Here is a 22708-nt window from a genome sequence, read left to right as displayed (position 1 = left end):
ATGGCAAAACTGTGTGGATAGTTTAGGCGCAACTTTGATCAATTGTACTGCTTCTTGTTCAAGATACAATAAACTAAACTTTTGATTTGAAATTGGACATTTCATATTTAATGAACTAATAATTAATACATTTGAGTTTTATTAATAAAAACAATATCTATACATTTTGGTAAAGCATAGAACATATACAATTGGAATAATTATTCAATAAAAAGTCATGCTTGAGAAAGGCAAAAAGTCAGGAAACTTTTTCTGTTAAGCGCTGGATGGCAGATATCTTAGGCTTTGCCGGTCAAGGTCTCTGCTGCAACTTGAATTCAGCTCTCTCAGTGTGAAAGCCGGCATAAACAAAAAATGCAAGTGAATGAGCCTGGCTGTATTCCAGAAATTTTTATTTATAAAAACAAGCAGGGAATTTGGCCCTTAGAGCACAGTTTGCTGACCCTTACTTTAGACCAATGTGTCTGAAAGTATGATATAGTAGCAGCATAAGCATCAACTAGGAGTTTCTTAAAAATGCAAATTGCTAATAGGCTCTAGCTCAGATCTACAAACACAGTATCTCTGAAGGGACACTGGAGAATCTATGTGAACTGGTGTTCTCAGAGGTATTTCTGCAAGCTGCAGTTGAAAAAGCACAGCTCTAGACCAACCGCTCTACCATCATTGCATCCTCCAAGAACAGAGCTAGCCCAGAGCAAATTTAGCTTTCCTGGCCTCCTCAATCAGTTTAAGGGTAGGCTGCGAGTCTGACTACAGTGCAGGTGAAGCACTTGATTCGAGTCTGTAGAAAGCTGTGAAAGAAATCAAGTAGGCATACTTTTAGTCTGGCCATGGATTACTGAACCAGCCGTGAGGGACAGGCTGCAGTAAATTAGATACTTGGAGTTTTTCCAACGCCATCTGGTATGCTTTGGTGGTAATTTTATAGCCGATAGAACCACAGAGATCTGAAATGATTCTGGGTCCTAAAGGTTTAATATATAACGAGAGAACCATAAACTTGTTTCTCAAGGCTCCATTAAGTCCAAAGCACATTGTGTCTCCTGCAGCTTCTATTATGTGGCTTCCCCACATCAGAGACAGGAATTGGAGCTTGTGAGCTTCGAGTCTCAGGCTTGAGTATTCGCAGTCTTTTCCAACTGAGACACCTCAAATACTACAGCAATCCATTCACTTTTACATAATCACACTCACCCGTAGAACGCAATAGCCCTAAATGAAAATACTATTATTCGACCACAGGTAATTACTTCAATGACATCAGAAAATGACTGGAAAAAAATCTATGAAAATTAGAGCATTTTCTAGGGGGCGTCCAGCCTCCCACATATACAAAAGTAATGTGTTTATATTTTACTACTATACAGTCCACACTGAATTATAATTATTTCTGTACAAGTGTTTCTAACCCCTTATGAGGTTTTGAAAGTCGTAATTTTGCATTTATCTCTGTTCCCTGGGATGTAGCATATTCCCTGCAATAGGTGATAATAAGTGTGTCATGTAAGAGAGAGAAAAAAGTGAGGAAGAAAGAAAAAGGAGGAAAAAGAGACTCTAATTAGATTACCTTGTTTCCCTTATGATAGAAATAAAATTAATTTTTCCTTTACTGAATGGTCCTATCCTTCTCAAATTTAAAATTGATTTCAGAGATAAGCTGGAAAACAACCTCAAGTTTTCATCAATCTATAATATTTCATTTGCATGTGAGTCTCTTGTATAAAAACACAAATTTTTCAGATGAAAAGCCTTAGTGTTTATTTTTACAGTGACATATATAACAAATTTTAATTATTCCTTTATATTGCCCTAGAAAAACACAGAAGACATGCCATACAGATGACTCCTGCCTCTGCAGAGGGGGAAATGGGGCAGTGTTTATCAACCCACAGTGGAATGACAACATGCAGCCAGAAAGTGAAAAAGCTTCTGCAATTGTCTACTTCTAAACATATTCTAAAAACAACTAAGCTCCTGTGAAGGACTTTTTTGAACAAGAGAAAACATTAGGTCACAACCCATTTCAGTGCAAGAACCAGGCTCTCTCTTCCTTTATGTCCTGGTGCTCTGCTTTGTGTGTGCAGGGTATTTAGTATCCTGCTGGACTACCTACTGCTACAGGGTTGCAGTGAGTGGGTTAGAGAGGATCATCAGGTAGAGGGGAATGATAATGACAGCTTCCATTTATCAAGCCACAGTGATAGTCTGGGAGTATCAGAAATATTGTTTCCAATCGTCATAAGGCACAAAGTACAAAATCAGGGCCATGGAGCTTACATAACATGCCTATATTCACACTCAGAGACTGATCTGGGACACAGAATAAGCCCACATGATCCCAAAGCCTCTGTTATTTCCTCTCCAGCAAAAACATCTTTTAAGATGGAGCTAGAGAAAGTGCACATGGTGTTGGGCAGTGAGGGGAAAAGTGAGAACAAGAGTTTCAAGTGTGCAGATATTTACACAAGAATCCAAAGCAACACCTAGGTGTTAAATGTATGTTTTCCTTAGTGATTATCCCATAAGGTGAGCCTCTAATTTTTATCTGCAAAGAAGCTGGGGCACTAATGAGGTTTAAGTACCTGCTAAAATGTCAATTCTGAAATTCTTCTTCCTGGTGTTTGCCAAAAGATTATACTCCTGGAATCTTGCCAGATAAATTAAAATTTCAGACTTTTCCGGGGAAAAAAATAAGATCTATTTTTAAATCTTAAAAAAAAATAAATAAATCTTGTTCAGATGGCTTTATTAGTCACTTCCTCAAAGGAGACGACCACACTGATGAAAAACTATTAATACAAGGGCTAAACTTCTTAAAGTAATTGTGACTCATTTCACATTTGGTATGTTTCTGTTCTTCTTTCTGGGCTTTCCAACCATATGCGAAGTATCAGAGAATTGTTGTGACCTACCAGAGAATTCACAGTAAATGGCTGATCCATGTTGTTCTGTCTACAAAAATGAAGATGTTCACCGTTTCTTCTCAATCACTTCATCTGTTTCAAAGACAAAAAGCAGAGCTACAGTTATTTTGTGAGAACCAAAGTCTCAAATCCCAAACCCCGGAGTTATTCCTGCCTCAGACCAACATGAACAAATTGGCATAACTTATGTAATCTGAATGTTTAGAGAGACTGTTAGAAATCTCTTCCTGAAAATACAAAACGGCAGGTGGTTATGGTTTCTTGAAGCTGACCGTCAAAAGTGGAAGTATGAAGGGAATTGATGTTTGGCCAGCCCCCAGGAGGAATGTGCTGGGGGTTACCTTACTTAGAATTCTATGCAAGGTTATGAAGTATTATAGGGTCACCTTCTTCAAAGGAAAAAAGAAGATCATAGCAGTTAAAAGCATGAACTCTGGGGCCACACTCTACTCTTCAATCTGAAGCCAGTCTAGGTTTAAACTCAACCTTAGAGCTGTGGTACACAGAATTTTAGGATGGCTCTGTGATTTCTGCCCCTTCTTACCCACAGATTTGCATAATCCTCTCCCCTTGAGTGTGGATGAGACCTGTAACTGGCTTCTAATCAATAGAAGGTAGCAAAGGTGACGGAATATTACTCCCATGATTATGTTACATCATGTGGCAAAGATGAAGGGATACTGTAAGGTCCCTAATCAGTTGATGTTAAGTTAACTAAAAGGGAGCTCATCCTGGGTGGGCCTGACCTAATCAGGTAAGACCTTGAAACGAAATATTCTCTTGCTGGCCTTAAAGACTCAGCTGCCATGTGATCCACAGATACAAGGAAATTGATTCTGCCAATAACTACACAAGCTTGGAGGAGGACTCTGAGTCTCTGATGAGACCCTAGCCCAGGCCAACACCTCAAATGCTGCCTTGTGAGACCGTGAGCAGAGGACCTAGTTAAGCTGTATCCAGATTCCTGAAGAAATAAACCAGAAAAAAAGACTTTAAAAGAGTTAAAGAGACAGAACAAAGGCTTGTGGGGAATGTGAGTGGGGAGAGAGGGGAACCACGAAGTACTAGTCAGTCACTGATTAGGGACGTGTAAAAGAGGAGAACTATTTCTTTTAAGGGTTACTCAGATCCGTAAACAGAGAGCAGATAATTTTAAAGGTTGGAAACACTAGGAGAGTGGTTCTTAAATTTTACCGTACCCAAAATAATATAAATCATTTAAAATGCAGATTCTTGGGACTCACCCACAAGGAGTGTGCATCCATCAGTTTCAGGCCCACAAACAGGCATTGTCAGGATGTGATTTCAGCACGTGAAGTTTCCAGACAACACTTTCAGGGACACTGCATTTGAGAATGCATTAAGCAGGATTCTTAGTCGCAGGCAAATGCACTGACTCTTGAACTCATAGAAGGATCATGGAAAAACCACAAATTTCTAGCAGGGCCAGACAAATCAGGCTTGGAAGCTACACATTCTAGAACATCGCCCCAAATCACAGAGCAGCATGGGTCTGGTGAACACACCACTGCTGTCTCTGTCACTTGATGACAAGGGAGCCTGCAGCTTCCACCACCAACATCAGCAACTGCAGCAACTCCCTGCTGCCCCGGAAAGGATGTGCAGCTGCCATGTACTTCTGCGTGTCCCTAGTTTCTATTTCAAAGCATGAGCCGGAGGTGTCTAACTGGCAGAGTCTAGGCCACGCGCCTGCAGTCTGGCTACAAAGATGGCTGAAAATGCAAATATCTGGTGCTTTCTATTCCTGTAGGAGGCAGTGGGATGTGCCAAGTGGGAAAAGATGGATTCAGGGTTGGGTGACCAAAAAAACAATGCTAAATGTGCACCAGAACAAATAAACTTCCCCGTAATGAGCTTCTGTATGTACGAAATGTTTAATTAAATGTATCTTAAACACCAGAAGTTATTATATTACTACAGATAAAAACAATCACTATTAACTCCCACATATAAATTTATCAAGAATTCGGAAATAGAAATCAACTTCCCTCAAATCTAAGATGAAAGAAGTTCACAGATTGGTTGGTCAACTTAATGTCCTGAACCATTAATTACTTGATGGCAGTGGTCCTGTCTTAATTTCTTTATTTGTAATCTCTAGTCTTGGTACTTACAGTTGCAATATAAACAATTACCAAAGTTAACATAGACATGTATCTTCTCTAGATCAGTAGCTCTCAAAGTATGGTCCAGGTTCCCCAAGATCTTTTTAGGGAGTCTGTGAGGTCGGTCTTATTTTCACAATATTACTAAAACATTACCTGCTTTCTTAACATCAATTTCTCCTGATGGCATAGTGGAGATTTCCAGAGGGTGTAACAGTTAATGCAATGTTTACTTGCATACTCTTCTAAATGTCCGTTTTAATTTTTAATACAGTATATATAAATAGATATAACCCACATAAACAAAGCTTTTTAGTGTCCATAGTAATTTTTACAAGTGCAAAGGCATTCCAAGACCAAAAAGTTTGGAAACCATTGCTCTAGATCAACTATGCAGACAAACAAAACAAAAACTCACTATTGCTACTTAAATCTAATTAGAAATAAAGTGAGTCGTAAGAATCTAAAGTAGGAAAAATTAATGGCAAATATCACCTTCCATTTGTGCTACTAGGGTCCTACTAAAATAATTAGAAAATTTAAACTGAGGGTGCAATGACAGGTACTTTACCTCACAGAACCCGAGACCCGCAAGTGCAAATGCAGCAGACTGCTAAAGGCCCGGCTATGCCCATTATCTCTTTCTGATGTCATACAGAATTTTTAGCTGACACACAGCCATGCAGCTAAAACCCACATTTTCCAGCCTTTATCTGAGTTAGGTGTGACCACGTCACCAAGTTTTGGCCAAAGGGGTGCGGACAGAAGTGATTCAATCAGAGTCTGGGTCTTGTACTTTGAAGGAAGGGTCACGGCCTTCTCCATCCAACCCTTCCCCTTCTTCCAGCTGACACGAAGGTGAGTCACCTTGGGTCACGACAAGGAACCATGACAAAGCAGGAAAGAAAAAGGAGCACCGTAGTTTGCTTACACTCAGACTCTTATGAGAGAGACAAATGTCTATCTTGTTTAGTATTTTGAGTCTTTGTTTAGGCAGTTGGACCTGTATCCTGAAAAAGGCAGCAAGTTTAACCTAGAGATCTCGGATGATTCGGTATAGCCCAAGGGAGACTACTGCCCGTACTGGTAAGGAGAGACACACCCTCTTTCCTCACCCAGCACCCTGTATGTCCTGCAACCACACGCTTGCCCCAGGGACAGGAAGTAGCAGACACAAACTCAGCTCGCCTAAATCCTGCCCAGCCTGTGAGATTCCACTTACCTATCTAGAAGTTTCGTACTTGTTCAGAATCATGCCACACAATCCCTCAAACTAGTAGATATTATAAGCTACAGCCCCAAAGCCAGCCCAGGAGTTCAAGGCCAGCCTGGGCAACATAGTGAGACAAACCCTTGTCTCCAAACATAAAAATTAAAAAAAAATAAAAATAAAAATCAGAGGATCTAACACTAGCACCACTGGGCCTCGGTTGCCGTATCTGGAGCATTTATTTATTCCAGCAGTGGATCAAGCAAATAGAATGTTTGGTCTCTGGTGAGGAAATGAGACATTTTCATTTATACAATATTTTCCACTCCAACAGAAGGACAGGCAAGGCAAACAACTTAAGAGCCATAATGATAAGCAAATGGTACTTCAGGGAAGGAAGGAATCAACCACACAGAGAGCTGGCTTGACACTGGCAGGGCTGCTTTCTCTAATTCCTCACATTTCAGCAACTAACACGGGGAAGACAGGTTGAAGATGACTTCAGGTGCTAAAGATAAAATAAACATTGCCATTTGGAGGATCGGAAATGTATTGAAGCAGGACACCCAGAAAGTGCCAAAGGCAGAAAGAAAGTATTCTGTGTCAAGCAAGAATAAAATATAAATTCGCTTAGGGTGAGATAAACCTGGCTGTGATCTTGGCTCTATCATCTACTTACTAACTGACTTACTATCATCTACTTACTTAACTTATTGTCTTTATTGAGCCCCTAGGAGGCTCACTTTCCTCATTCACAGTGGGGCTTACCACAGCCCCACTCCATTGCTCTCAGAGTGGCTTACAGCTAATTGCAAACATTCACCAGGAATGCCTGATTGAATCTCAGCCTGCTCCCTAACCTGCACCCCCAGCAGAGGCCACATTCTGGTAGCCTGATAGCATCTCAACTGCAGCCTTGTCATCTGTCTAACCTGTAAGATACCTCTGGAGAGTTCCCTTTGCTGCAGAGCTCCTACCTTCTTGCTTTTATCTCTAGCCCTTTTTCCTCACTGGAAGCTCCAGACATAATCATTTTTGTTTTTTTAACAGACCTTTTATAGAGAAGTAGAGGAATGTCTGCTTTCTGTTCATCCTGATTCACAAGGGCATGGGGAACCGGACTGCCAGAACCAAATACATTCACAACGAGCACATGGAGGTGACCCTAGCCTAGAGGCTCAGCTAACAGGTAGCTTCCGGGATCAACTGAGCAGTTGACTGTGCCCAGAGGGGATGTGGCAAAAATGGGGCCCCATCCATGCGCGGCCTGGGAGGGGCCAGAACCCTCACGGAACTGACATTTCACAGCTCTGAGCTTATAAACGTTTACTCTCCCCACACCCGATAGCAGCACTTCTCGGCTTTTGGGTCCTTTCAATGTCTCCAAGTTTCAACTCCCCTGAGGAAGTGTGGAAGAAACTCAGGATTCTGCTTTTAAAACCAGCAGCAAATAACACCAAGAATAAACAGAGGAAAATATTTGACCTAGTACGGTGCTTATTTTGTGAGTTTTTCCAGCCTTAATTTCCTTAACTTTTCTTTCCTCCCTCTCTCCCTCCCTTTCTTCTTTCCTTCCTTTTTAAAATATTTTTTATGTGTGTTTGGCTAAGCTCAGAATCCTGACCCACTTTCATACACAAAGTAATATCTTCCAGAACACAGAAAGGAGACTAAGGGGCAGGGAACAGTCTCCTTAGAGACTAAGCACACAGCAAAGAAGAAGAGCCGGTGAGACCATCACTCAAATGTCTCACTCAAATGTGTCATTTTCTCCCGGGCTCTTCTTTCCACCAGCGTGCCCTGGGGACCTGGATGAGCAGTGCAGCTGCTGGCAGGTGACAGCCATTGAGCTCAGCCAATGAGAAATGGAATGTCATTTCTCATTGGCCATTGGCCAAGCCAACACCCTTTCTTTCCCTCACTGGGTTAGAGTTCATGTTTTCCAGGAAGAACATAGCTCAATTGACTCAGCTGGAGATACATAAAGGAAATCACTGTAACCCAGGCTACAAGCTGCGGTGGTTTAATCTTATTTAGCTAAAGAGAGGTAAAGGGTCATTCCCACACCCTAAATGACAGAGGCACAAAGAAGGATCGCCTGAGTCATACTCTTACAGATTGGGACATGCTTCAGGAAAAAGATAATCTAAGGGTCTTAGATTCTAGGCCCACTCTTGATGCCCCTTTTGAAAGATTTAAAAAAATTCAGATATTATAAGCAAAGATTTCATTGATTTTTTTCACACTCATCTGTAATATCTGCACATCTGAAATATGCTGTGACCTAGATAATACCTTATCTGTACTAAAATACTGGCAAGATAAAAATGAAATGTGATCAGAATATTAGAAATAGCTTTTATTGGATTTTTTTCCCTATACTTATCATATCAGTCACAATGTTATCAGTCACAACAGAGTGGTTTAGAGTAGATCAATCAGTAAGAATGTAGTTGCTACAGGAAAGATGATTAAATAAACCACTCCTGATGCATGTTTTAAATTACTCTGAGGCAGGTCTAGGCTTCCCTGGGAGCAATCAAGTCACGCATTGGGCCATAAAATATTTCGCAAGGAGTAATACCAAATTTTTATCCTGACACGAGGATCAAGTGGTTGGGTGCCCTCCGCACCAGGCACCCAGGCTGGGGGCCTGGCACCCCGTTAGCAGAATCCAGTTTCCATCTCCAGTTGGGAATGCTCTAGCATCTTATTTAATCTCTTTGTGCACCTTATCTTCATCTATGAAGTGGGGACAATAACAACTTTTCAGAAGAACTCAAATAAAGCTTAAACGAGGTAATACATAAAAGTTCCATTATAGTTCCCAGTTTGCGGTAGGAAACTCAAAGAAAATCAGTCCTTTCTCTTAGCAAATGGTTAGAGAAGTGAAGTTAATGACTTCTCCTAAAAGTTGACTTCTACTGTAGATACCAGATGGTTGATGTGTAACTTCCCCCTATTACTTCTTCCTGCCAGCAGGGCCCAATCTCACTAAAGAAATTCACTTTCCCTGCCTCCTTTGCAGTCAGGACGTGGCTAGTTAGCAAGGGACCAAATCCTGGACCATGGGACCTGAGGGGAAATCTGTTGGGAGGATTCTCTGAGAGATTTTCATCTCTAATAGAAAGAGACATCCTAGGGAAGTTGTGCCTTCTCATCAGCTGGACATGTGACTTCACATAAGTCTTGAAACACAGCAGCCTTCTTGAAACCCAGGAGGTCTAGCCTCAGGACAGCTGATGTCTGGAGGACAGCAGAGCCTGGAGGGCGGAAGCTGGGGGGCGAGTGGCAGGGACAAGCTGGGCTCCTTGCTCACGCGGCTGAGCTGCTGATCTTACCCTGTAACCATTCTCTGAACTGTTATTATGTAAGATAAAAAAAATGCCATTATATAAGACACTCTTAGGATTCTGTAATAAGCTGCCTAATCGATACAATTCCTCTGACAATATAAGGACAACTTTAGTTATATGAATGCCATGACAAAAGAGGTGACTCCGAATAGTTAAAATAGTAAATAATAATAATAAAATTTTGTGAGATTTTAATATTTTTGAAGGAAATAGTTGTAGGACATATTACTTATTCCTTAACTTAAAATATAAACATTAACCCTTTCTTGATAATTCACAGTCTTGTTTCAATATATCTGCCAATAACGAAGCTGCCCTCTGTTTCTAATTTGCTCCTTTTAATATGCCATGGGTTTAGGAAAATCAATTAAAAAGTAACCTCTTTACTAAACTTCTTGACTTCAATCTTTCCTCTCTTCTAATCTATTTTATATCACCGATAAAATTATTGAAGCTGATATGTAAAATTACAGTATAGATCGGGCATGGATCTGAAGGGATCTCCTGTGAATGAGCCACACTTTGATTACAGTGAGTGTGCTACATGATTGCTAATTTTGCTGCTTAAAAAGCCTTTTTATCCTTCTCCACTGTCTTCTAGGTAACAGTAAGCTGAGTTCCAGGCAGGTGAAGTGCTATTGTAGTATTCTATGTCACCTTTAATGTAGCAAAAGATAGCAAAAGAACTGCATAATAGAACTGTCTAATAACAACAATAGGTACCATTAATAGAATGCTTTCCTTCCCTAATTAACTGAATGCATTCATACACAAGATCTCAGCCTCCGCAATATCCTTTTCAAATAAGAAGCAGTTAAGCCTTGAGATTAGACATGCAATCTCTAGGGTTAGGACACCAGTCAAATTCTGGCTCCACCAACCACTAACTGCAGAATCACGGCTTCCCAAACTGCAAAAGGGGCCAACAGTAGTAACTGACAAACAGGGGAGATGAAAAGATAAAGTGAGATAATGCCGGTAAAATATATATAGCACAATGCTTGGTGCCAGTAAGCACTCAAGAAGTGATGACTGCCACTATCTCCATTTTACAGATGAGAAAACTAAATCCTGGAAGAGGTAAGTATGAATCACTTGAGCACATGATAGAACAGGGATGCAAAACTAGATGCATAAGAATCATACTCCTAGTCACACAGCAACTCTGGAAATTAGCCTTTAATAGTTATCAGTGAAATCCAAGGGAAGCTCCAATCCTGGAGCCTTGGACAAGAATGACAGCATTTACTGCAGAAATGAAGATTTGAGTTCAGCATTACATAATTTCCTCCCTGCCAAAGAAATAAAAGGGCATTCATTCCCTTCACTTTTTTCTTAAGCAGAATAATTTGGTGTTTGTGGACTGGTACATGTAGCTAAGAAATTCAAATGCATAATTATTCTACCAAGGCATAGTTCAATTCAAAACATTTGCTGGTTTTTAATATAAATTCTAAATTTTGTTGTATTCAGAAGGCATTTCATATGCTTATAAATGTACTAATTGAAGAATCTGGTTTTCAAAAAAATGTGATGACTCAATTAATAAGTATTATAAAACATTTGGTAAATTAATTTAAGGTGTTGAGGAGAAATTCACATTTGTACACAGATACTTCTTCACCATAAATCCATTATGAGTTAATTTTGCTCTCTCGCTGTTAAAACACTAAAAATTCCTAGAAAGAAAGCAAAGATAAGCCACCCATAAGCCACAAAACTTTAATGTACACTTTAATATACTTCCATTTTTACTGCAATTTGCTCTTAAGAAAATACTCTCCAAAAGGTACCTAACTTAATGTAGCACAATAATTCACAAGTAAATTTTTAAAATAACATCATTTTCCTGCCTACCAGTTGCCCAGAGATGGGGTCAGTCCTTGGGCATTATTAGTCAATTTTATTTAATTTTCATACATTTCCTTCCAACAGTACAACAAAAATGAGTTGAGTCCAGCACTACCATGTAAAAGCAAAAGACAGCTCTCCTGAAATGCTCAGCCACTACTTCTCTGATGTTCTCCAACCACAAGAATCTTAACAGTTTGACATGACCTGACCTACCTGCATTCATGTTTGGTTTTGCATGAGACCATCTCTTCAATGCAGTGAACAAAAGCAAAAAAGACGATGTCCTTCCATAACTTTCTCTGGCAATCCATTTTAAAACTCTTGAAGATCCCCTTGTACTGGCAAAGTTGTTAGCAAGTGGCCATCTGCTGTTTCTGTTTGCTCTCTTCTCATCCCCTTCTGTCTTCCTTCCCTGTCGCTGACATCCCCCTAACTCTGATGTACTGTTCCCTCTGGGTGCGGTTCCTGGATCACCTGACCACAACTACATGGTGGAGGAGGCGGGTGCTGGCCACAAAAAAAAAAACAGATTTCTAGGCCCCACTGAGTCAGAATTTCTGGGAAGTGTGCCCCAGAGATCTCTCTCTCTCTCTCTTTTTTTTTAATCAAGCAGCCCGGGATATTTTTATGCACATTAAAACTTGAGACTCACTGCATCAAGCAAAACTGCCATAAGACAGTTACAAACAACCCCAAATACCTGGCCTCGGGCAGGTGAACATTCTCTACTTCAGAACCAACTCCTGCCTTGGCCTCTATCAAGTAGAGGTGTTTCCTTTTTCCTTCCTCCTCCCTCACTCTGCATCCCAAATATTAATTTTCTGTCTTTTCTCTTGACATAGCTTTATTTTATAGAACGCAAGGCTTCAGCTTGATTAGAGCTTTAGCACACGGTACCTCCAAATGTCGTCCATCCATTTCCACCAGGGTGTCCAACTGTGATTTTTCATTCAATTTGTGTTAAGGCTAAGTACATCTTTCCCACAAATACTGCTAGCTCCAGATAAATTCATGTATTCAACATTATTTATTAAGCCCCTACTTTGTGCTAGGAGCTGGTGATAGAATGGTGAGCAAGGAGACAGACACATCTGATCTTACGGACCTTCCATTCTGCTAGGGGATAGGGCTGGGGCAGAGACGTGTAAAGATATTAATTCTACACAATTATGAAATAAAAACCTGTGGTAACTGCTACGAAGACAAAATACAGAAAACAAGGAGCACTTTGCATCTTTTGGCAAAAATACCTCAGAAGTGATGGTGTGTCCACAATGCATCAGGAGACACATGCCATCGGTTTGTTTCATTATTGGCGAAATTAACTTTGATCATTTGTTTTAGTTATGTCTGTCAGGATTTCCCCCTGTAAAGATACTATTTCCCCTTTGTAATTAAAAAGGATCTTGGAGGAAGTTATTTTGAAACTATGCAAATATACCATTGCCCACTAATCTTAGCAACAAAAGATATTTTTGCCTGAAACAATTACTAATGTGTTTGAAAATAGTGATTTTTTTCTATTTCCATCGTTCCTTCTACATTTATTAGTTTAGTTGAAATTCTTGGTTGCAAGTTGTTTTATTTTTATGTGAAAAATTTAAAATTGAGGCTATCAAGTGGATCCATCTTTTTTACGGTACCTGACTCTCTCAACATTCTTTAAAAGGTCTTCAAACTCAACTGATCGTAAAAAGTTTTAAAATATATCCACCAATCTTTTCTTCTGGTATTTTTATGGTTAGGTATTTTGGGATTAATATGTCTGACCCATGTGGAATTTATTTTTATGTAAGGAATGAGACAAGGATAGTCTTTTCTGATCACTAGGCAAAATGGCCTTCATTCCGTCTGCCTCAATTATAATTGGAAACTGACCTGAGTCTCCTCAAATATATTTAACTTCTTATTTAATTTTCAGCTCTGCTCAACAAGGTGATCCACCCAAACTGGCACTTCAGTACATATTTATGAAATTCAAATAGTATGGCAGTGACGGATAAAGTCACAGAGAGAACAGGAGCTGGCAGCCCAGAGAGGAAACAAATATGTAACTGTGGAATGAGGTCGCCCAGGTCTGAACTAAAGAGCAATAAAAGGAATAGAGAAGGATAAGAAGTTATTGGGGAAGATTCTGAGGAAAAATAACAGAACTCAGAGGTGGATATAATGAGATACAGGAGCACAAAGAAGCAAAGACATTGTAAATGTTGGCATCTAAGGGGAATGGAGATGGTGATGCTTCTGACTTCGCCGTCAGAAGGTGAAGGATCATCTCTTGCATCTCAACGAATGGTACCAACATCCAATCAACTACACAAAACCTGGCAAACCCTGGAAACAGCCACCCTGCATCTGTCGGCTCCCCCAACCCCATATCCAACTTACCACCTATGTGTGCAGATTCAGATTCACCTCCAAGACATCTTTCAAATCTGCATCTTCTCAACCATCTTTGCAGGAAGCACCCTAATCTATGCCACCTTTTTTTCTGTCTGCAGTGCTAGAATAGCATTCTAATTGTTTAATTTGTTTTCTATCTTGCTCCTTTTTAATTAATTCTATACAATGGTGTAGTAAACTTTTAAAAATCTGATTCAGATACTGTCATTCCTTTGCTTAAAGCCCACGAATGGCTTTGCACTGCTGTTAATATCATGTATCTTTAATGAGCACCACAAAGCTGAGTCTGGCCCAGCTGCCTCCTCATCAGCCCTCTCATACCCTCTCCTCCATACACTGGCTTCTTCTAATGGCTCAGAGGCACTATGGAAAGTCACAGTACACTGGCTGCTTCTAATTGCTGAGATGCACTATGCAAAGCCAAGTGCATAGTGCACTCCACCCTCAGTTCACACTTGCAAAGGCACTCCACCCTCAGTTCACACTTCTTTCTACATATCTTTCTAGTGTTAGCTTAAGCATCTCCTCTTTAGGCAAGATATTTTTGACCACCACCCGACCAGGTCACTCCCTTGGTTACATATACTCATTAAGAAACATCAGATGAACCCAAATTAAGGGATTTTCTACCAAACAACCAGCCATTACTTTTAAATAAAAGTGTCAGGATAACTAAAGTCAGGAAGACTGAGGAACCATTCCAGATTAAAAGAGACTAAGGAGACAGAACAACTAAATGCAATGTGTGATCCTGGATTGGATCCTCACCCAGAAGAAGGACTTTGGTGAAATTTGAATAAGATCTGGAGATTAGGCAATAGTACTGTATCAATGTTAATTTACTGATTTTGATAACTACTGTGGTTATGTAAGGTGTTAATGTTTGAGGAATCTGGGAAAAGGACAATCTTTTGGAAGCCTGAAATTATTTTAAAATAAAATGTTCTTTTAAATGCTCAAATAGTACCTTTAAAAATCTTTTCAACAAGTAAAAGAACAACAAAAGGAAAAAAATGTTTGCATCACCGACAGCTATAATATCTACTACCTCTACACTATGGGAAACATTCCCAGAATAGTACGAAAGAGATGAAGAATAAAAATGGGCAAATGATTATGATCACCTCCCAATGATTACTCCAGGGATTTTGGAGTAGAGAATTTGAGGGGCATTTACAAATTGGGAGAGTCACCCAATTTGTACAAGTACTACAAGCATAGTCTGATGGTGAATCCTTGGCTTGGCTTTCTGGCTTTTAAAAAGTCTAACCTGAAATTTCTTATGAAAGTTCCAGCAAAACCAACTTAAAAAGAGTCCATATGGCCCATAATTATTCCTGTACTTTATGCAAATAATCAGAACAACTGAAATGAGACTGATGTCCCTTGCTATAGGACATTAGCTGAAGCTACCCCTATGATTGAAAGATATAAAATAATATTGACACCTGAAATACTCATGCTGTCTTGGGTGATGTGGAGAGTCAGGAAAAGCTTTTCCTTTTGAGCTATTTATAACTTAGAGAAATTGGGTAAAGTAACTTTTTGTGAGCAAAGTTTATCTTTCTCTCTACCTGATTTCTCCAAAATTTGGAAACAATTTGTGAGTATTCTTATTTTATGGCAATATAGTTATTTGCATAAATTCAATAAGAATGTTTCCTTTTGTAACAGGAAACAATTAGAGACACTGGTTATTTTACCAAGGCTTTGACTAGAATGGCATATTTTCAGATATGACCAGACTGCTTTGAAGAATTAAGGTTGACTTTATAAAGTCAATAAAAAAGCCCCTTGGAAAGACTGGCCTGGTACCCTGTCTCTCTTATAAGGTTCCTGACCTGTGGTAAGTAAAGAATGTTACTTTCTGATGAACTTAGGAACCTCAAGATATTTTGGGACGTGGAGAAGAGGAGAATTCACCCAATTCGTACAAGTACTATAAGCAAGTCTAATGCTGGATCTTGGCTTGGCTTTCTGGCTTTTAAAAAGTCTAACCTGAGATTTCTTAACAAAAGTTCCAGCAAAATCAACTTATAAAGAGTCTATATGGCCAATAACTACTGCTGTACTTTATGCAAATAATTAGGCAAAGTAAAATGAGACTAAAGTTTATTTTGCAAATAAATTGGTCCTGGTATGATTTATCCTTGGTAGAAATGGGGACATTGGAGAGAGAAAAAAATGTTTCAGAAAAAAAACTATGGTACCCCTGTTATTAGATTCTAGCCCTAACCATTGTTTTTGAGTTCTTCCACTATTTGAACTAAATTCTGAATTATTTCCTGGCTATAACAAGTCCCTAAAGAAGAACTGGGTTTTAATTTTCTTCATGGGGTTTTAGTTGGCTCCCTAATAGAATAGATTCTTTTTTGTTGTTGTTGTTCCAGCACATAAATTTTTCTGACTGTAATCCTTGTGTGCATTGTAACAAATTATTAACGTTATATATCTCTTGTTTTACTTCTTCTGAGAAAACCAAAATCACAGTATTCCAAAAACTAGAGATGACTCAAAGCCTGAAAATCTCCCTCATTTGGAATCCCACTAGGCCTGATTGCCTTCCATTGCCAAAGTACTGCTACTAAGGTTACACAATATCAAGTACCCTCCCGCTAAAGGCTCAGGAAGCATCACGGAGGAGGACAGTGTGTGAGACTGTAGGGCTAAAGCAAACTCCCTCTTCGATGCTAACCCGCCATGTTGACTTCTGACTAACCCCTGTTCTGGGAATGCCTCTAGGATACAGACTTTACTATAAATCCTGCCTTTAGATCAGAACAACCCTGCCCATAAATCCTGACCGTGGGCAGATTCACACAACATTCTTGACTCTCCCTGAGGGGATCCACTTCAGTTGTCCTACCCATTTCTTCCTCTTACCACCGCCACCACAGGAGACATGGCTCTGTCAGTAAGTCCCTATTACGTGTTTCTTTCTGAGAAAAAAAAATGGGCAAATGACATTAGCAAGTCATAAGAGAAATAGAAACAGCTAAGAAACATAAAAAAATGTTTAAACTCACTAGTAATTAAGAAACTGTGAATGTAAACAAGATATTTTTACTTATTGGCTTGATAAAATATACATGATTGATCATACTCAATACTGATGAGGACTGAAAAAAAAAAATTGGCAATATTCCTTTATAATATGCTTCCCTGTTGACTAAGCAATTCCAATTCTAAGATTTCCCCATAGTTTGCCCTGCCCATGTAACACATACTCTCTCTCACACACATAAAAACACACTGTAGCATTGTTTAAAAATATTAAAACTCTGGAAATAAAAATAAATAGCCATCAAAAGAGGACTATTTGAAATAAAGAATCTCTATAGTGGATGAAGCCATTAGAAAGGATGTATATCTATATACAATGAACCAGGACATTGTCCAAGTTGGAGCATTAAGTGAAAATAGCAAGTTGTGGGGTAACATATAAAGTATGACTCCACCCTTGTAACATGAATACATGTGTATTTAACATATACTGGCATTCGCAAGAAAAAATGTAGAATAACAGTCACTGGATTTTTCTCAGTTGTTCTCTCAAGGGTGGGATCATGAAGGTCTTTCATTTCGGTATAATTTGTTAGAAGTGTGTATCACTTTACAATCAGACAAATTATACTTTTTTTAAGCCTAGAATTTTTGAATAGGCCCCAGATTTGCACCCTAACGCTGACGATTTCTACATGTGTGAATTTTGATAAATTACTTTACTCTCTAAGTCCGTTTCTCTGGTCCAAAGTGAGAACAACTGTGCCCTCCTTGCCTCATAATCTTAAGGTACTAGTAGTTGTAGTAATTATTCAAGAACTTTCTAAATCCAGAGGGGCTGGTCTGGCCTGGTGGCTGAGCTGGGTGGCCTTCATGTTATACACCATAACACGCAATTGCATCGTAAGAGCAATTTCTCAGCTACAGACCTTCAGGAGCACAAGAGTTGGAGAACTCTACTGCATAAACCCTTCAGAGTTGACCCTACCAAATTCAGGGTCCCCAAGTCCTCACCTGTGCTTCCTTCTGCCTTTACAGTGAAACATCAGTCTGCTTCGCCCACCCATTCCTTGATCCTCTGTTTCTGGACCAGGGACTTTGTGTTCCTAGCTCGAGCGATCACTCGTTTGCATCTGGTTGGTCCCCTGCTCAAAAACGCACAGTGGTCACCTAGTGCCTGACAGAACAGGTCTTAACGCCCTGGCCGGCCCTTCAGTGTCCTCGTGATCTGACCGATTTCCCCTCCTCTGTGTTTCCCACTGCTCCCTAATGTCTCCCACTTCCCTCTCATCAAACCCATCTCTGCCCTAGCCAAACACCTGCCCTTCAGAAGGATGTATGACATTATCTCTAAAAATTCCCACCAACCCTGTGGTTTTCTGATTCCATCCATGAAAAAACAGGTATTATTAAGAACATGAAAGGCAGTACATTGGGCCTTTTTAAGAACACCAAGGCAACACTAATACATATGTTATTACATGAAAAAGTCTATGAAAATCGGGAGGAATAAATGCTCAAAACGTAAAAATAGAAGCCAGAATTTGTATATAAAATTAGATTTAGCTCTTAAGTAGATTTTTCTCAAAGGGTGGTTTACTAACCACCTGCATCAGAATCTTCTGAGAAGATCCTCAAAAGGAAAGCTGCCGGGGTCCACCCAAATGTTTCATATAATGATCTCTGGGGATGGGATGAGGACATTTTCTTTTTTTGAGACTAGTTTGAGAATCACTGCCCAAGTTACTTTTCCAAGTCCTTCCATAATAATATACTTGACAAAAGAAAAATAACTATATGCCATAAGAATATGATATTTGTATTTCTTTCAAGATCCACATTTTAATTTCTTGAATTTTTTATTAATTGGGAAAACAAAGTTCCACACCCACCAATGATTCCAAGTGACTTTAATTTTATTTATTCATACATTTAGCTTAAGTACTACATAGATTCAGTACGCAGTTTTTCTGCTCCCTCTGAACAAGAACAGTAACATATAAAGGGCTTATTCCAGGCCTCTCTTTTCTAATCTCATTCCATCCACCCTGTCCATTTGTTCCTTATTGTTAAAAAAAAATTTACAGAACAATTTATAAATCAACATTTCAAAGACAAAACAAATTGGAAAAAGAGCTAGAGTCAATCTACCAGAAAACTGAAAGATGAACCCACAGACATAAAAGTCTCTTTTCTTCTCAGTTGTTAAAATGCACATTTCCAGTTTCTAGTGACATGATAAATAAAATCACAGGGCCCTTAGATGAGCTGAACCGAGCCATAATCACCACTCCTGATTATATTTTCCTTATGCTTTTAATTAAAGGTGCACAGGTGCCTATTGCCCCAGCTGTTCAAGTCTGAAATGAAGCATCCTCAAAAGGAACCCACACTGGAGCATCTCTCCGAGCAGAGACAAATGCAAAACAGGCAGGCGGAGTTCACAGGAAACCAGGAGGATTAAAAATGAGTCATCACGGGCCTTCAGTTTCTAAATTAACCCAGAGAATCATCAAGTCACATAATCAAAATGAATAATTTGTGATGGGTCTCTTAACAGTTATCTCTTGCATGAGCTTTTGCTGAATCTTTGGTTCAGTTACTGCAATGGCATTGAAACATAAGTACAGAAAAAGTTTAAAAAGCAAAACACAATGCCAGACTCACCAAATCTCAAATTCTGTCATCCTTAATCAAGTTAAGACTCACACAATTTTATTAAATAAAAGTTTCTTTAAAAAGAATTGAACTTTAAATAAGAAAATGTGTAATTTACACAAAAGGGCAAATCAAAGGACACAGAGTATATTTTTGAAGATGAGATTTAACAATTTTCCTCCATGAAATAATTAATATTTTACCCATGAACTTTATACAAGACCAAGAAAAACGTTCACCTACTTAGAAAAAAAACAACGCTAGTTATAGATTTCTGAAAGTTATGAGAAGAAAGAATTATAAGGATCAATGTAATAAAGTCAAAATTTTGGAATCAGTGAGGGCATATTCCATCCTAAAGCTCTGGAGGAATTGAGAATTTTCTATTCTTCACTGCCACAGCAGTCTTCCTGCCTATAATTAAAATCTGGCCTCTCATAATTAGACACAATCACTTCAACAAGTCAAAGAACAGTTAAAATTTGCTCTGCCGTTTACTCTATAAAATATTCCGAATAAGCTGAACTTAAAAATGATTAGAAATGTTATCATCACTCCACCATGGCTTACAAATGGGAGAAATCTGAGACTCTGGGAGTATAAAGAGGGACGGATGGCATAGAAGGTTTTCAGAATACTAAAACTCGCTCCGGGATCTGATACGTTATATTAGGGAGGCATATCCTCCCTACCTCCAGCAAAGAATCAGTCAACGTAAGGAGAGATGTAGGTATTGTATATGCCAACTGTTAGGCAAAAAAAAAAACAAAAAACCCAAAACACACACAAAAAAATAAACACAAACACAAATTGGAATACTTCTTAAAGAACTTAATTAATTAATGAAAAACATTGTTTATAAAATACCAAATGTCAAGGCAAAATAGCAAAAACTTTTTGTAATAATCTGGGTACTAATTCTAAGCCCTGAAGCCCCCAGGAGGGCAAGCCCCTACTTTTCTTGCTCCAGTCAGTATCCCCAGCATCTGGCATGCAGTGTGGGAGACAGGGGTCGGGGTTTGACTCCCAGCTCAATCACTTACCAGCCTCCCATAATGGGCAATTTACATAGTTTCTTTGTACCTCGATTTTTAAATCTGAAAAATGGCACCTGTTGCATAAGTTTGTTCTAAAAATTAATAACAAGAATAACAAACACATAAAGCACTTAACTCTGTGCCAGACACTGTTCTAAGCACTTTACATTTACACTTATTTATTCATTGAATCCTCCCCAAAACCTTATGAGATAGAAACTGATATCCCAAATAAAAGATGAGGAAACTGAGGCTCGGAGAAGTCAGTAAGTTGCCCAAGACATACACCTAGTAAGTGGCAAAAAACTTTCATCTTTCTGACCACTCCATCATCCTTGAGAATATGGGTGTTAAAGCTCAGTGTAACAACTGGCATAGAGCACATGCTCAGTAAGTAACGTTTATGTTTGTAAGATTCTCAGGGTACATCAGGGCTCAGCAGGAAAGAATGCTGTGATCAACTGGTGATGCCTATGTGGGTGTGGGATGTATTAGTGACCACATCTGTGCCACAGGTTTGCAATCCCTCTTCCATATAAAAAAGGAATCCTGATGTCTGAGTGCCTGGAGTTTCCATTCTGTATCTCACAGTCCCTGGGATCTGATGTCAGGCTGTCGTCATCTCACACCAGATTATTGCCCCCACTCCCTCCTAGTGTAGTGATCCACCCCCCACCCAATTGCCAACGTGCTCTTCTGAGCACGTGCTCCCTTTCAAGGATCCTACATTTGACTACCACATCAAATCAAAATTCCACTCCCTGGCTCTCTAGGGCCTAAGAAGACATGGAGGGAACATGCTTCTGCCTCTCATTCAAGTGCTCAAGTGCCAACGTATCAAATAAATACTTGATATGAATGGCCACTTTTCATTATGCAGAGAAGAGCAGTGTTGGTGCTACTTCATAATGGTGATACACAATTTTTTATTTTATGTATTTATTTTTGCACATGGCCCAATTAAAAAAAAGAAATATTTCAAGATCTCATTTTATTTTTATTCAAAATGAAATAAGCTTGATCTGAGAAGGACATGAAAGAATATCAAAGAGAAAAGCTGCATTACTATTATACACCACAACATTAATATCCAGGTAAATTTTAGATAGCTTCCTAATCTTTCTTCCTGAAGTTAGAACCTAAATTACAGGGAGACCCTCTAATGATTAGAGATTGAAAGCTGAACTAAAACAAAAAAAGTCATTAACATTTCTTAATATTCAAGACCAAACAAAGTACCCATTTCTAAAAGAGTGCCTTGAAAGGTTAACTAGAGCAAATGAAAACATAAGAGTTACTGGTGCTTCTATCAAGGGACTGCTTTTAATAAACAGAAGTTACTAAGTCTGAACTAATGTGTCTAAACTAACCACATCAATGGACAAAAATAACATGGAATTAATTTAAAATTTAGAAAGAGAACAAGCAACATGGGCTTTGAAGACTTAGCAACATGCCAAATGTTTAATCAGCCTCTCCACTTGGCATGAAGAGATGCAAGATTGTACTAGAAGTTCATCTGATTTGCTTAGAAATGCAAATAATTTCCGACAAAAGCCACATCCAGATGTAGCTACATCCAGATCATTCCTGAGTTGAACGTTCTGATGTCAACTCAGGATTTTTGAATGTACACTCACACATCCAGCTGGACAGTTGGATAGCTGTCCAGATAGCTGGACTATGCAAGTGAACAGGTACCAATACAGTGGTTTTTCTTTGTTACTGTTTTGTTTTAGAGGGATTGTTATTGTTCCTTCAATGGAGCAAGTTGGTCTTCTTAGTTGAATATATGAACTGCGATTCAATTTGATAAAAGTTTGGTGATTCATATTAAAAAAAAAACAATGCCAGAATAGGTGATGTAGTGAAGTTGGAAAGACAAAGACATTCTAGATTTGTTACTTATTTAACAAGCATTTATTGAACAGCTGTAATCCATCAGCCCTAAGGGATGGAAAGCTGGCTCTAAAATCTTCAGGGACAACCATGAGTCATTTCTCCTAGTTTCAGTTGAAGCCACCTACAAATTTTTCACAGGGTCAAAAAAAAAGTTAGTATTAGACAGAATCACAAATCCAGTAGATTAATTAAAATGTCTCTAATTGGTAAATGTATCCACCAGGAAAGCGCC

At 39.0% G+C, this 22708-nt stretch overlaps 1 protein-coding gene across 2 annotated transcripts in view; it reads right to left on the bottom strand.

Moving 5' to 3' along the window:
- Positions 1–22708, bottom strand: part of STAMBPL1 (STAM binding protein like 1) — a 229168-nt gene that overhangs the window by 17980 nt on the left and 188480 nt on the right. Inside the window, exon 2 of one of the 2 annotated variants that reach the window (XM_069459917.1) lies at positions 2916–2999. The exons of the other annotated variant lie outside the window; for it this stretch is intronic. Within the exon in view, the coding sequence (XP_069316018.1) occupies positions 2916–2945 (30 nt within the window). The 5' untranslated portion in view covers positions 2946–2999. The remainder of the gene's footprint in view (positions 1–2915; positions 3000–22708) is intronic. 2 annotated transcript variants of the gene reach the window in all.

The sequence above is a fragment of the Eulemur rufifrons genome, chromosome 28 (genome assembly GCF_041146395.1).
Source record: "Eulemur rufifrons isolate Redbay chromosome 28, OSU_ERuf_1, whole genome shotgun sequence".
Classification (NCBI taxonomy): Eukaryota; Metazoa; Chordata; class Mammalia; order Primates; family Lemuridae; genus Eulemur; species Eulemur rufifrons.
The sequence above is the reverse complement of the archived record's forward strand: the minus strand, read 5'-3'. Positions and strand labels throughout refer to the sequence as shown.